The following is a 13059-nucleotide window of genomic DNA, read 5'->3' as shown; positions in this document are numbered from 1 at the left end:
ATGTCACAGCCCCTGTTAATTGGCTTAACAATGCTATCTACTCATGATGATGTCTTTAGCATATATCTACTATTTTCAATCTAGCTTGAGGTTGCAGCTTGTGGTTTTGAGGTTAAAAAAGAAAAAGAAGAAAAAAACTTAGGATACTTTAGGTATATTTAGGTATATTTAGTATCAGGTGCTTCACAAGTAAAACAACTACCGCATGCTCTGGCCATCCTACAATGATCTGTGGAGACTAAGAAATGTTTTCATAGCCAATAGAACAGGACTTTTAAAACTGTTTCTTTTTTATTAAATGTATATGTGTGAGTGCTGGCAGGCACGTAGGTCACTGTACCATGTACACAAAGTGTCCGTGAAGGCCAGAAGGGAGTTTCTGACCCTTGAACATGGAGTTATGCATGGTTGGGGGTGCTGGGAAATGAACTCAAGTTTTCCCTCTGCAAGAACAGCAAGTGGTCCTATCCCCTTGCTATCTCTCCAGACCCACAAAAGACACCCGAGAGAGGGAAAGCAATTCTCCAGTGAATCACAGCTATTATACATTATGCTCTGGCCTCAAGATGATTATTCCTACTTATTCCCACTAGCCTCAAGCGGTTGCTTTTTATTCACTCGTCTGCCTACTATCACAACTATCCAGCTATTGTTTAATAAAAAGCCTTAAGTGTCAGAGGTACTGGGAGAGCAGACTGGCTGTCTTGAACCCTACAGAATGTGTTCAGTCCTCTGAAATGCACAGGCTCTTCAGGAAGATGGCCAGGACTGCATGTCATCATCCAGTGTGATGGGTGTGAACTCTACTGGGTGTTGGTGGTTAGGGTGTAATTCCCAGCCTACTCTAGCCTCAGCTGCCCAGTGGAGAGACATTTGTGCAGAGGTCTCTGGGCTGAGTCACTGTGGGGCAAAGCCGGTGAAGGAGCAACAATTCGGAGAGGGGGTTGTGTGGGAGAACGCTATGCCCCTAGACTCACAGTGTGTAAACCAAGACGCACACTGTCGGCTGTTTACAGAGAGAGCAAACAGGAGGCTGTGGAGTGGTGAGAGACTGAATAGGCGGGGCTAGATTGTGAAACTCCTGATAAATTATTACCTAAAGGTGACAGGCAGGCGTAAAGATCCACAAATGACGGGAAACGTGCAATGTTTGCCGTCCAGAGTCTGCTCTGTTTTTACTCACTCAGGATAATCTCCAATTGTATCAGATTTCCTGCAAATTACATCAGTTTTTTTCCCCTTCACTTCTAATGAATATTTTTTTATTAATTACATTTGTTCTTTGACAATTCTGTACATGCATATTCTATTTCCTCTCGTCCAACCCTCTTTTATCTCTCTCTGTCTCTCACCTGTCATCTCCCCCTGTCCCTACAGGTCTCTTCACACATTCATGCCTTCCTTTCTTTTTTCCTTTTCTTTTGTGACCACTGATTTTAACCAAGATTGTCTGCGTTTGGAAATCTCCACTGGGGACTGATGTGCTAGCTGTTTGGTTCATAGCTGTAGGGGTTGTTTTTTGAGACAGGCTCTCACTGGCCTGATAAGGCTACCCTGGCTGGCTAGGGAGCTGCAGACGTGTGCCTGTCCACCTCTCCTGTGAGGATCACGACAGCCTGAATACTCATTGGGGTCAGGACCTCAGGCGTGCACAGCAAGCTTTTTACCGGCCGGGTCTAATGTAAGACTATTTCTGAGACGAGAGTCTGCTATTTTTTTTTTTTTTTTAAATCAGATTTACGGATAGCCCAGGGATTGATGTAGGAGCAACAGCTTATTTGAGAAGTGTCTGTTTAGGTCTGTTGCTCACCATATGGGGGTGGCGAGTCATTATGGAACTGGGTTTCCCACATGCTCTTGGTATTAACTCTTTGTGGGACTAATAATCAGTACACTTCACCCTGGAGAAGCCTCAGTTTACCCCGTTCACTGCTTCTTTTGCTGGTTGGCGTGAGTTTGGGTGTCCCCTGTGTCTTGAAGGTCTCATCCTGAATGCCTTGTCTATCCCACTGGTTTGAGTCCTCTATGATTCCTTCCAGGGGTTTCCTATCTCCAGTCTAAGCATTAGCTCATTTGGACTGAGTTTTGTGGTGAATGTTTGGTTCCATGGCTGAACTTGCAGACATCCACATTTCCCACAATCTGTCACTGATTTCCTCTCCCCAGCCGGTTGTTCTTTACATCCTTGTCAGGAGTCAGTGGACTGCAGCTGTGGGGATGCATTGCTAGGCTTGCTATTCTATTTCATTGTTGGGCTGGAGAGATGGCTCAGCCGTTAGAGGCTACGATCACACCAAAAATATTCTCTTCCATTGCTATCCCTGTATTTTATTTTATTTACTTATTTATTTTGGTTTTTTGTTTGTTTGTTTGGTTGGTTGGTTGGTTGGTTGGTTTGTTTTGTTTTGTTTTTTGTTTTTTGAGACAGGATTTCCCTGTGTAACTGCCTTGGCTGTCCTGGCTCTCACCAAAGATCTGCCTGCCTCTGCCTCTCGAGTGCTGGAATTAAAGGTGTGTTTTTATTACTACGTGTTTGTAGTGTGCTTTGGAACCAGGTAAGTATAATTCCTCTTGCTTTGTTCTTTTTTATTTTTATTGTTATAAAACACTTATTTTTATTTATGAGTGTGTGTGTGTGTGTGTGTGTGTGTGTGTATGTGTGTGTATGCCGCCTGTGTGAAAGTGATCATAGAGACCAGAAGAGGCTGTTTGAGCCTCTGGGACTGTAGTTACAGGTGTCTGTGAGCTACTGGATATGGGTGGTGGGACTCAAACTTGGGTCCTCTGGAAGAGCAGCCAGTGCTAGCTCTTAAATGTTAAGCTGTCTCACCAGCCCCTGGATTGCGGTTTTGTTGTTGTTTTGTTTTGTTTTTGAGACAGGGTTTCAATGTGTAACAGTTCTGGCTGTCCTGGAATTCCCTTTGTAGACCAGGCTGGCCTCAAACTCACAGAGATCTTCCTGCCTCTGCCTCCCAAGTGCTGGGATTAAAGTATGTGCTACCAGCGCCTGGCCTTTCTTGATTTCTTTACAGGTAAGTTGCTTTTGGCATATGGAAATGTTGCTGCTTTTGTATGAGGACTTTGAATCCCATCATAACTTTACTAATTTGTTGGTTTTAGTAGGGTTTTTTGTTTGTTTGTTTTGATTTTTTTGTATAGTTTTTGGGATTTTCTAGATATTAGATTGTGCGATCTGTAAATAGCAACAATCTGACTTTCTTTTCTTTGGCTTAGAAAACTGATCATTTGTTCTCATGACTTTCTGCTCCAGCATAGGTTTCTGTTACTATGTTAGATAGAAGTGATAAATGTATGAGCACTTTCTCACCTAGAGTTTACAGAGAGAGCTGTCAGGCTTTCTCCACTGAGTGCAGGGCTACCTGTGGGCATGCTTACCCTGACTTCAATGTTGCATAATGTACACATACTGAAAGGTCACACACACCAGAAAAATGTGACTATTTAGAAAGCAGAAAGAAAAGCTCTAAACTTTCTAAGTCACTGGGATTCTTTTTGTTAGTCCAAAAGTATCTAGAAAACACACACACACACATGCACACACATATATACACAGATATATACACTCTTACACATATATACATACACACATACATGCACATATACACAAATACATACACTCACAGACATATATACACACATATACATGTATGCATGCATATACATTCACACCCATATCCATACAAGTGCACACACACTCACACATTCACACTCCTCCACAAATTCACACAAGTTTAACCAGGGACAATGAGTTGGCTCATCAGATGAATATATCTGCAACTAAACTTGGTGACCTAAGTTTAATCCCTGGGGCCCACAAGGTGGAAGGAGAGAACCAACATGTGCAAGTTGTCCTCTGGTCTTCATACATGTGCTATGACACACATGCACCCCTCATTCATAAAAATAAAAATGCAATTTAAATTTTTTAAGAAAGCTAGGTCCCAACTATGTCATTGAGCTCTTGTTTCCCGTGTGGGTTTCTGAGACCACAACAGAAAACATTCCATGGTCACACCCTCTGAACCCCAATGCCGTTTATGTTTTCATGAAATCTCTCTCCCCTCAGTGACTTTTGAAGACCCATCAATCCATTGTTCTATTTCAGTTATGATCTCACTCTGCTGTCTGGAGGCTGTGGAGTCAGCCTGAGCTGGAATCTCAACTCACCCAACCCCTGTGTGATGACAGATCTATCACAAAGTCTCTCTGAGCCTTGGTTTATTCATTTGGGGAATAAAAACAGGATCATCCCTACAGTGTTCTGTGAAACTATGAGAAACACCTCGAGTGGCTTAGAATAGGCCCAACATTGACCTTCTCCAAACATTTTAAAACCTACCCTTTAAAAAAGTTAAGAGAAATGCTACTTTAAATAGTACAGATAGTAACAGATGGGTAATTCATCTCTTGAATTACCTGCCACCTGGAATAATAATGGGAACTTTTCTCCTTCACAGTTGGGGGCATCTATACTGTGATTCAGACCAAGGCCAAAACAACAGCAGATGAATGGGGAGAAAATTACTTCCTGATAGGTCCCTATTTTGAGCATAATATGAAGACTCAAGTAGAACAGTGCGAGCCCATCAACGATGCTGTCAGAAGAGCCATGGATGCAATGAATAAGCATGGCTGCCAGGTAAAAGATTCCAGTTGTCCCTTCCCCTCTGTAACTCTCAATGAACTGCTCTCAGAAAGCAGATCACAGACACCCTCCAGCAACTGTCAAGAGATGGCCATCCGCCTAGCTAGGGAAAAGAGCAGATTTCCAATGACAATGATTGTTCTCATAGAGTGTGCTGGGAAAGCTAAGATTCTCTGACAGGAAAATGAGTGGGAGCCGCAGGAAGACCCAGAGTTAAGATGGTCTTAAGAAAGCTGCAGTTAGGGCTGTAGAGATGGCTCAGAGGTTAAGAGCACTGACTGCTCTCCCAGAGGTCCTGAGTTCAATTCTGGGCAACCACGAGGTGGCTCCCAACCACCTGTAATGAGATCTGGTTCCCTCTCCTGGCCAGCAGGTACACATGCAGACAGAACACTGTACACGTAATAAATAAATCAATCTAAAAAAAAAAAAAAAGTTGAGACTATGATAGACAATAAAGTTTCAGGACTTTTAAAAAAAGAAAAGAAAGTTGGAGTCATAGGAGTTGATGGCATTATATTCAAAAGCAGTTTACTGAAAACTGACTAAGAATGCTATACTAGTTCCCTTTCTTTTGCTGTGGTAGGGCTGGGGATGCAGGTCCATGGGAGAGTACTAGCATGCATGAGGCCATGGGGCCCCAGGTTAGAACCTGAGAACTACGCAAAGTAAAATAACAGAATTTGTCACTGTGATAAAATACTGGGACAGAAAGGAAGCAGGGGAGAAAAGTCTATAACGCCAGTACCAGAGGATCCAGCAGCCTTTTCTGGCCTCCTTGGACACCAGGCATAAACATGGGCACGCAGACATATATTTAGGCAAAACTCCCAGACTAGCCACGTGGTGGCAAATGTGTGTCCTCCCAGCACTCACAGTATAAGGTCAAAGGATCCAAATTTGGAAGCCAGACTGGATTACATAACAAGGTGCTTCTCACATGTGATATTAAATCCAGTATCTGTGAAACTCAGACTCACAAGAAAGTGATAGGGGACAGAAAAGAAGAAATGACATGATCTGGACACCTGACTTTCAAATTACTTCACATAATGAAGAGAAACATTTGGAGATGGCATGCAGATACGTGGAGATGGGTGGGCTCTCCAGCTTCGAGTTCAAACACCAGATGTTATCACTACTCTTCTGGGTGTAGCTTGATGTGTCTGTTAATCATGCTTTTGTCATGGCGACAAGTACCCGAGAAACAATTCACAGGAGAAAATGGCCTGTTTTGGCTCATGACTTTAGACTTAGCTGGCATCATTGCTTTTGGGATGTAGTGAAATGGAATGAAATGTAATGTCATAGTGGTGGGAATATGACTTAGAGGTTGTTCAGTTCTTAGTAGACACAAGCAAAGAACAACCAGGAGGGACTAGGGACTGACAAAATACCCTTGAAATGCATCGTATCCTTATAGCTATTCAGTTGTGAATTTTTGAATGAGTTCATCCATTGAGTCAGTACCTTTATGATCCAAAAGCTAGAAGTTTTCTAATACCTAAAACAAGAAACTTATGCAAATTTTACCATTTTTACGTAACTCAGTATTAGAAGTCTTAGCCAGAGCAATAAGGCAAGAAAAAGAAATAAAGGGCATCTAAATTAAAAAGGATACAGCCAAATTACCAGCTAGACATGGAGAAGCCGTGAAAGTAAGATATACAGAAGGAAGGTAATAAGCTCAAGGAAAAGGTAAACAAGTTAGGTTAAGTTAAAAGAGCTAGCCAGAAACATGCCTAAGCTAGGCCAGGCGTTCAAAACTAACAATGAAGTCTCTGTCATGATTTGGGAGCTGGTTGGTGGCCCAACAGAAAAGGTCTAATACATGCACTTTTGTCTTTAGGGAAGCATTTCACATTAACCCTTGGCCTGCCATTGTTCTTTGTCTTAGTTCCTTTGTTGTGCCTGTGATGAAATACGCTGACAAGAGTAAGGGACAAAGGGCATATTTGACTTGCAATTATAGAAGGATGTAGTCCCTCGGGCATGAACAACATAGCAGCAGTCAGGACAGGCTATAAAAACCCAAGGTCTTCCTGTGGGTAGGTTCCACCTCCTAAAAGTTCTTATGTACAGTATCATATCGTCTGTGAATAGCGGAAGTTTGACTTCTTCCTTTCCGATTTGTATCCCCTTGATCTACAACATTCCCAAAGAGTACAAGCAGCTGGGGCCAGGTGTTCAAACGTTTCACATTCAAATCACAACCCTTTCCAAATGTTTACATCTTCTAAGCACATCTTGTAACTCCTCTCATATGTTGTACTTAAAAGACAATGGCTGCGTTTTCTTTCTGTATCAGGTGTATTTTGGAAGATGGCTTATAGAAGGGAGTCCATACGTGGTGCTTTTTGACATAAGCTCTTCAGCATGGAACCTGGACAGGTGGAAGGGTGACTTCTGGGAAGCATGTGGCGTTGGCATCCCCCATCATGACCGAGAAGCCAACGACATGCTTATATTTGGGTCTCTAACTGCCTGGTTCTTAAAAGAGGTACGGTTTTCTGTATAATGACAAAGCACAGGGCATCCTACTGCACTGAGGGTCCATCAATGACCCAAGAATTTGGAGATAATGCATTTATATTGATTGTCATGATGTATTTTTTTAAAGAATTTCAAGAAAATATTTACCATTCCTCAACTATGTGCCAACCTTTACAACAGAATAGTAATAATTATTATTATTTATCTCATGTAATATTTAAATGAAGTCATGTATATAAAACATCCCAGCTATAATCACCTGATTATGTAGATGGTATGCAAAATATATGTATAAAAGAGATATAAGCCATGAAAAATACAAATAAAGTGTAGATACCAGGAAAGACTGGAAACATTCCATTTAGTCTATGTATGAGTCACTGTGATTTACATGAGTTACAGTGATTACTTGATATTTCCAGTATTCACTAAGGTCTGATGCGGCCTCAGCAGCTATGCAGGAACCTTAGCAGCAGTTTAGTCCAGAGGTGTACAGCGTAAGGCCACTGGAAGACAGTTGTTAAATGAGCCCAGGCTCTATTCTCTTACCTTCGCAAAGCACGGTGGGAGGATTTCCCTGGGGGCCGCCTATCACCTACAGAGGGTTACAGCTAACATGAAAGTCAGATCTTCAGGGAGGAGACCCTAGTGAGGAGGGAGCTAAGGACATAGTATTATGAGGATGCTCCCCTTGCCAGATCTGTCTGATGAAGTTCTACTCAATACTCACCAAGGACTGACTGGAGTAGGTAGGCAGACAGCTTCTTAGAGGTAGTAGAAAAGAGAGGAAGCCAAGTTAGATATGTGGAAAAAGTCTGTCACAATGACAGATATACAGTTCCATGTGCCACCAACCGTTCCTCTACAATCTGCCTGCCTGAGCCATGGCCCCAAAGTGGAGACCAGCCATCAAGTGGTGTGTGTGTGTGTGTGTGTGTGTGTGTGTGTGTGTAGTGCATTTGTTTGGTTTAGAGGTATATTTGTGTGTGTGTGTATGTGTGGTGTATGTGAGGGGTATATTTATGGAGGAAGGTATGTGTGTAGCGTGTGTGTATGTGGTGTGCATGTGTTTGGTTGAGGGTTATGTTTGTGTGTGTGTGTACACATACATGTGTTGAGTGTGTGTGTATGTTTGTGTGTGTATGTGGTAAATATGTGTTTGGTGAGGGGTATATTTATGAGAGAAGGTGTGTGTGTGTGTGTGATGTGCATGTGTTTGGTGGGTTTAGTGTGGGTTATATTTGTGGGTGTATATATGTGTGTATGTGGTATGTATGTGTTTGTCGAGGGGCATATTTACATGGGAAGATGTGTGTGTGTGGTGTGTGATGTGTTTGGTATGGGGATGTATTTGTGTGTTGTGTTTCTTGAGTGTGCTTTGTTACACGTACTTACTGTGAAAGTGTGTGTATGTGTTGAGTGTATGTTGTGGAAATGTATTTATGTGTGTGTGCTGTGCATGTGTTTGGTATGGGGGTGTATTTTTATGCAGGTGTTTGTGTGTGATTTATTTTTGAAAGAGTCATATGGGTAGACTCAGTGGATTCCCTTGGTTTCTTCAAAAGCATTATTTCTGTTATTGAGCCATTTAGTGAATGAATATTACTACTTGTTGCATGTTTATCAAGTTATTAGTATTATAACTGGTATTTATTATTTATTAATAATATTTTTATTTATTTGTGGATACAAAAATAAATCTGATCAATTGCTTAAAGGGAGGATTAAGACACAAAAACATACGAACTTACCAATGAGTCAGTGAATTCTACTTCTTGCTAAGTCTGCATGCTTCTTGTTTAGACCCCTTTAAGAGGGATACAGTTTATACGCTTCGTATCCATCCTTCTGCTGTGGACAGTGCTCAAGATCAAGCATCACCAATCACTTTTCTAAAGGCTTTTCTCCTGATCCAGGTGACAGACCATGCAGACGGTAAACACGTCATTGCCCAATTCCATGAATGGCAGGCTGGAACTGGTCTGGTCCTTTCTCGTGCCAGGAAACTCCCCATCGCCACGGTATTTACCACCCATGCCACACTACTTGGGCGTTATCTCTGTGCAGCAAATATTGACTTCTACAACCAGCTTGACAAGGTAAACCACCCACAGGCCCCCCTGTTCTCTCTTTCAGCTCACTGAAGCCCAAAGATGAAAGTTATTGATCTCTACATTTCAGCTAACAACCACATGGCAGCCATGCCCTTTCAGCTAATCAGAATTCATGGAGCGGTCTCCCCTGGGTGACGGAAGTGGAAGGAATTTGACTTGGCTCAGAGTGCATCAGAATATAGAGGCTGAGAGGCCCAGATGGGCTTAATAGGAGGAAGACACAGTACTGCCAGGCATAGGCTCCTGCCCCTCCCCTCATGATTGACAGTAGACAGCTGGGATCTTAGGTAGACCCCAACCCGAGCCTTGTTGCTCTGTCCTCCACGTGAGTCACTTACTGGAACACACTTCAGGCAAATGGCTCCTCTTCTTTCTGGAATCCTGAAGTGCGTGGTGAGGAGCTTACAGGGCCATCGAGCAGCTGTCATGGAAAGTGGAGGAAGGCACCTGATGGCTCTTTTTACAGATGGCCTAATTCTGTGACCCCAGATCATTCACTTTTTATCTGTCTTCAACCTTCAGTTTAACTGGAGTGATGAAGGTATCGTCCCGATTTTAATTTTATTCATGTGTCTGTGTGAGCCTATGCCACTTGTGTGTAAGTGCCCTTGGAGGCCAGAAGAGGACATCAAGTCACCTGGACCTGCAGCCACGAGTTGGGAACTGCTCAAGTGGGTGTTGGGAATTGAACTCAGGTCCTCTGCAAGAGCATCACGTGCCTTTGCCATTGAGCTGTCTCTGCAGCCCCAACGCATCTTCTATAAAGTCAGAAAGATTATCCAAGACACATTATTTGATGACCATCAACTAAAACATGTGTGTTTGGAAACTATTTTACTTATCAAGTCAGTTAAGCACTTGAAGGTTTGGTTTCATTATTAGGAAAATTAGGAACTTGAAAACTTGAATTTTTAGAAACTTACCCAGAATTATTAGTTCCTGGATCTTATGAATCAGAGTGTGTGTGTTCATGGATGCACATTCATGAATAATTACCAGTAGCCTGGGGTGGGGTTGATGGCGCAATCTTGAACACATTTGGAATGGGAGGATGCTTCTTCTGCACACCTCTAACACTGCAGACAGCCGTGCTAATGAGAGCTGGCCTATGAAAAGGTCAGCTCAAGCTAAGGCCCAGGCTTTCAATGAGTCATCAAGGGATTTGGAAAACCAGGAGTCCAGGCAGGTGTGCAAACAGTATACAGTAACTGTCCGCTAATGAGGGCAAACCAGCAACCTACGGTGTGCTCCTCGGCAGTATGTGCTGAGGAGGTCAGGCTTGTATCTTCCAGGAGGTCAGGCTTGTATCTTCCAGTGACCCATGGAGCCATCACTCCAGAGGGTTTTGTGGGCTCACAGATAACAATCAATTAAATCTAATGATGTGTGATGGGCAGTCTTATTTGGGAACAAACACATTATAATACACAGATAGATTTCAACAAGCCTTTGGTTAAATGGTGACATCATCATGCCTTCGATGATGACTACATATCTCAAGTATGTTCAGATATATGTTACGTATTTCAAGCTCATCATTCTAGCGAATGGTTCGTCCTGCCACTAGTGGATAACAAGTAATTAAAAATCAGGCTTTCACCTATATTCATAAGCATGTTTTTTTTTCCAGTGGGAGATCCCAAGCTCACATTAGATTTAGATTTAGGCAATGTGTAAATCGAATTACACTCCTCAAATAAGTCATTTAATGGAAATGTGACCCTGGGTAACAGACAACATGAGTTCCAACAGGACAGTGAAGAGCAGAACTGAACACTGTGCTGTGGGCATCCAATGATGCTGTGCGTGAATTTGTCTGATTTTCTTTTAAGGCACCGCCAGGGTCTCGGGAAGCTTTGTGAGAGCTAACCCTGAGTGAGTGAAATGGGAAAAGGTCAGTTGTTCAAGGGTTCATTGAGGATTTGGTTTCTGGGGGTTTAGTTTGTTTTTAGCTGAAACATCCAGAATGCAAATACAAAATCCTATGAAAATATTATATTACAAATGATATCAAGAGTGACAGATGAGCCCGCAATCTAATGCTATCTATTTAAAGTGGGCATGCATTCTTTGAAACTAACTTGGAAGGTATATAAAACCAAGGGCGGGGGTCCCTCGACAAATTAAATAGGGTAATAATAATTATCCAAACTTCACTGTCAGCTTTGTTTCATTCCTTCAGTTTTTAATTAGATTTTATCAAAATAGGTGTTTTGCCTACATGTATGTCCATTCACCCTGCGTGTGCCTAGGGTCTTCTGAGGTCAGAAGAGGGCATTAGATCCCCAGGAACTGGAATTACCGATGGTTGTGAGCTGCCTTGTGGGAGCTGGGAATCAGACCTGGGTTCTCTGCAAGAACAGCCGGTGCTCTTAACCATTGAGCTCGCCTGCCTCCTTTTTTAAATCTTTTTTGTTTGTTTGTTTTGTTTTATGGCCCCAGCACACTTCTGCTGCATGATTCTGCTACACTTTTTTCTATTTTATGATTTATTGTTTATGATAACATATGAAACATTTGGAGATTACAATTATCTTTATGCTTACAAAGTAAGGACTAAGAAAACATGCAACGAAATATCAATTTTTTTATAGGCAATAAAATAGCAGTCTGGAAGACATGAAGCAAACAGGACTTTTAAGAATAGCAATTTTGTAAGTTAGCAAGTGGCTTCATTTGCACTAGTACTTTGATGATGTTATCGAGACTTTTTATCACTTGTGAGGAAGTGAACTTGTGAACTACCGATTTTGTTTTGCTTGCGAAGAGATCACAAGATGTGTTTGTCCTCCACAGTTCAACATAGACAAAGAGGCAGGGGAGAGACAGATTTATCACCGCTACTGCATGGAGCGGGCCTCCGTGCACTGTGCGCATGTGTTCACCACGGTGTCCGGAATCACAGCTATCGAGGCGCAGCACATGCTGAAGCGGAAGCCTGGTAATTAGAGAGGCTGGGTTTACCATCTCTAACACACACACAGCAACCTTGCTTAACGGAGCCCAAGGACAGGACTGTGGCAGCGTGGGGGGCTATGCTGTGTTCTGTGTTCTTTCCCAGTGTTCCCTTGGATGTGGGGTTCTCTTGGACGCTGTCGTAATTAGGGTTTCAGTTGCTGTGACAAACACCATGACCAAAAGCAACTTGGGGAGGAAAGGGTTTGATTCATCTTGCATGTCCTTTTTTTTCTCTCTCTCTCTCCCTCTCTTACTGCTAAATACCTCGGAAAAGCAAACCACAACGGCCACTTCCATTTACCCACAGAGCCTCAAGTGTTTGCCCTTCCACACTAAGTCAAAATTATCTTTTTAAGAAACTACCAGAGTCAAGGCTTTATTTATTTATTACCTACCCACACCCAGACATTAAAGATGACAAAGAACGTATTTTATCTCTCAGGAACCAGTCCTGATGGTTTTATTTTGCTTTTCCAGATGTAGTAACTCCAAATGGCTTGAGTGTTAAGAAGTTTTCTGCAGTGCATGAATTTCAAAATCTCCATGTTATGTACAAGGCTAGAATCCAGGACTTTGTTCGAGGTCATTTCTATGGGTGGGTATGTCTCTCTTCCTCCCTCCCTCCTTCCGTCCCTCCCTCCCTCTCTCCCTCTTTCTGTTTCTTCCTTTCTTCCTTTCTTTCTTCCTTCCTTCCTTCCTTCCTTCCTTCCTTTCTTTCTTTCTTTCTTTCTTTCTTTCTTTCTTTCTTTCTTTCTTTCTTTCTTTCTTTCTGTCTTCTTTAGAACACCAGGGCTATAGAGATGGCTCAGTGGTTAAGAACATGTGTTC

The 13059-nt window shown here is 42.4% G+C and overlaps 1 protein-coding gene across 1 annotated transcript in view; it reads left to right on the top strand.

Annotated features, from left to right (window-relative positions):
* Positions 1-13059, top strand: part of Gys2 (glycogen synthase 2) — a 29935-nt gene that overhangs the window by 2626 nt on the left and 14250 nt on the right. Inside the window, exons 2-6 of the mRNA XM_051173326.1 lie at positions 4479-4660; positions 6975-7166; positions 9076-9258; positions 12070-12214; positions 12709-12826. Coding sequence (XP_051029283.1) covers positions 4479-4660; positions 6975-7166; positions 9076-9258; positions 12070-12214; positions 12709-12826 — 820 coding nt within the window. The remainder of the gene's footprint in view (positions 1-4478; positions 4661-6974; positions 7167-9075; positions 9259-12069; positions 12215-12708; positions 12827-13059) is intronic.

Source organism: Phodopus roborovskii, unplaced genomic scaffold (genome assembly GCF_943737965.1).
Source record: "Phodopus roborovskii unplaced genomic scaffold, PHOROB, whole genome shotgun sequence".
Classification (NCBI taxonomy): Eukaryota; Metazoa; Chordata; class Mammalia; order Rodentia; family Cricetidae; genus Phodopus; species Phodopus roborovskii.
This window is presented reverse-complemented; position numbering and strand designations above follow the sequence as displayed.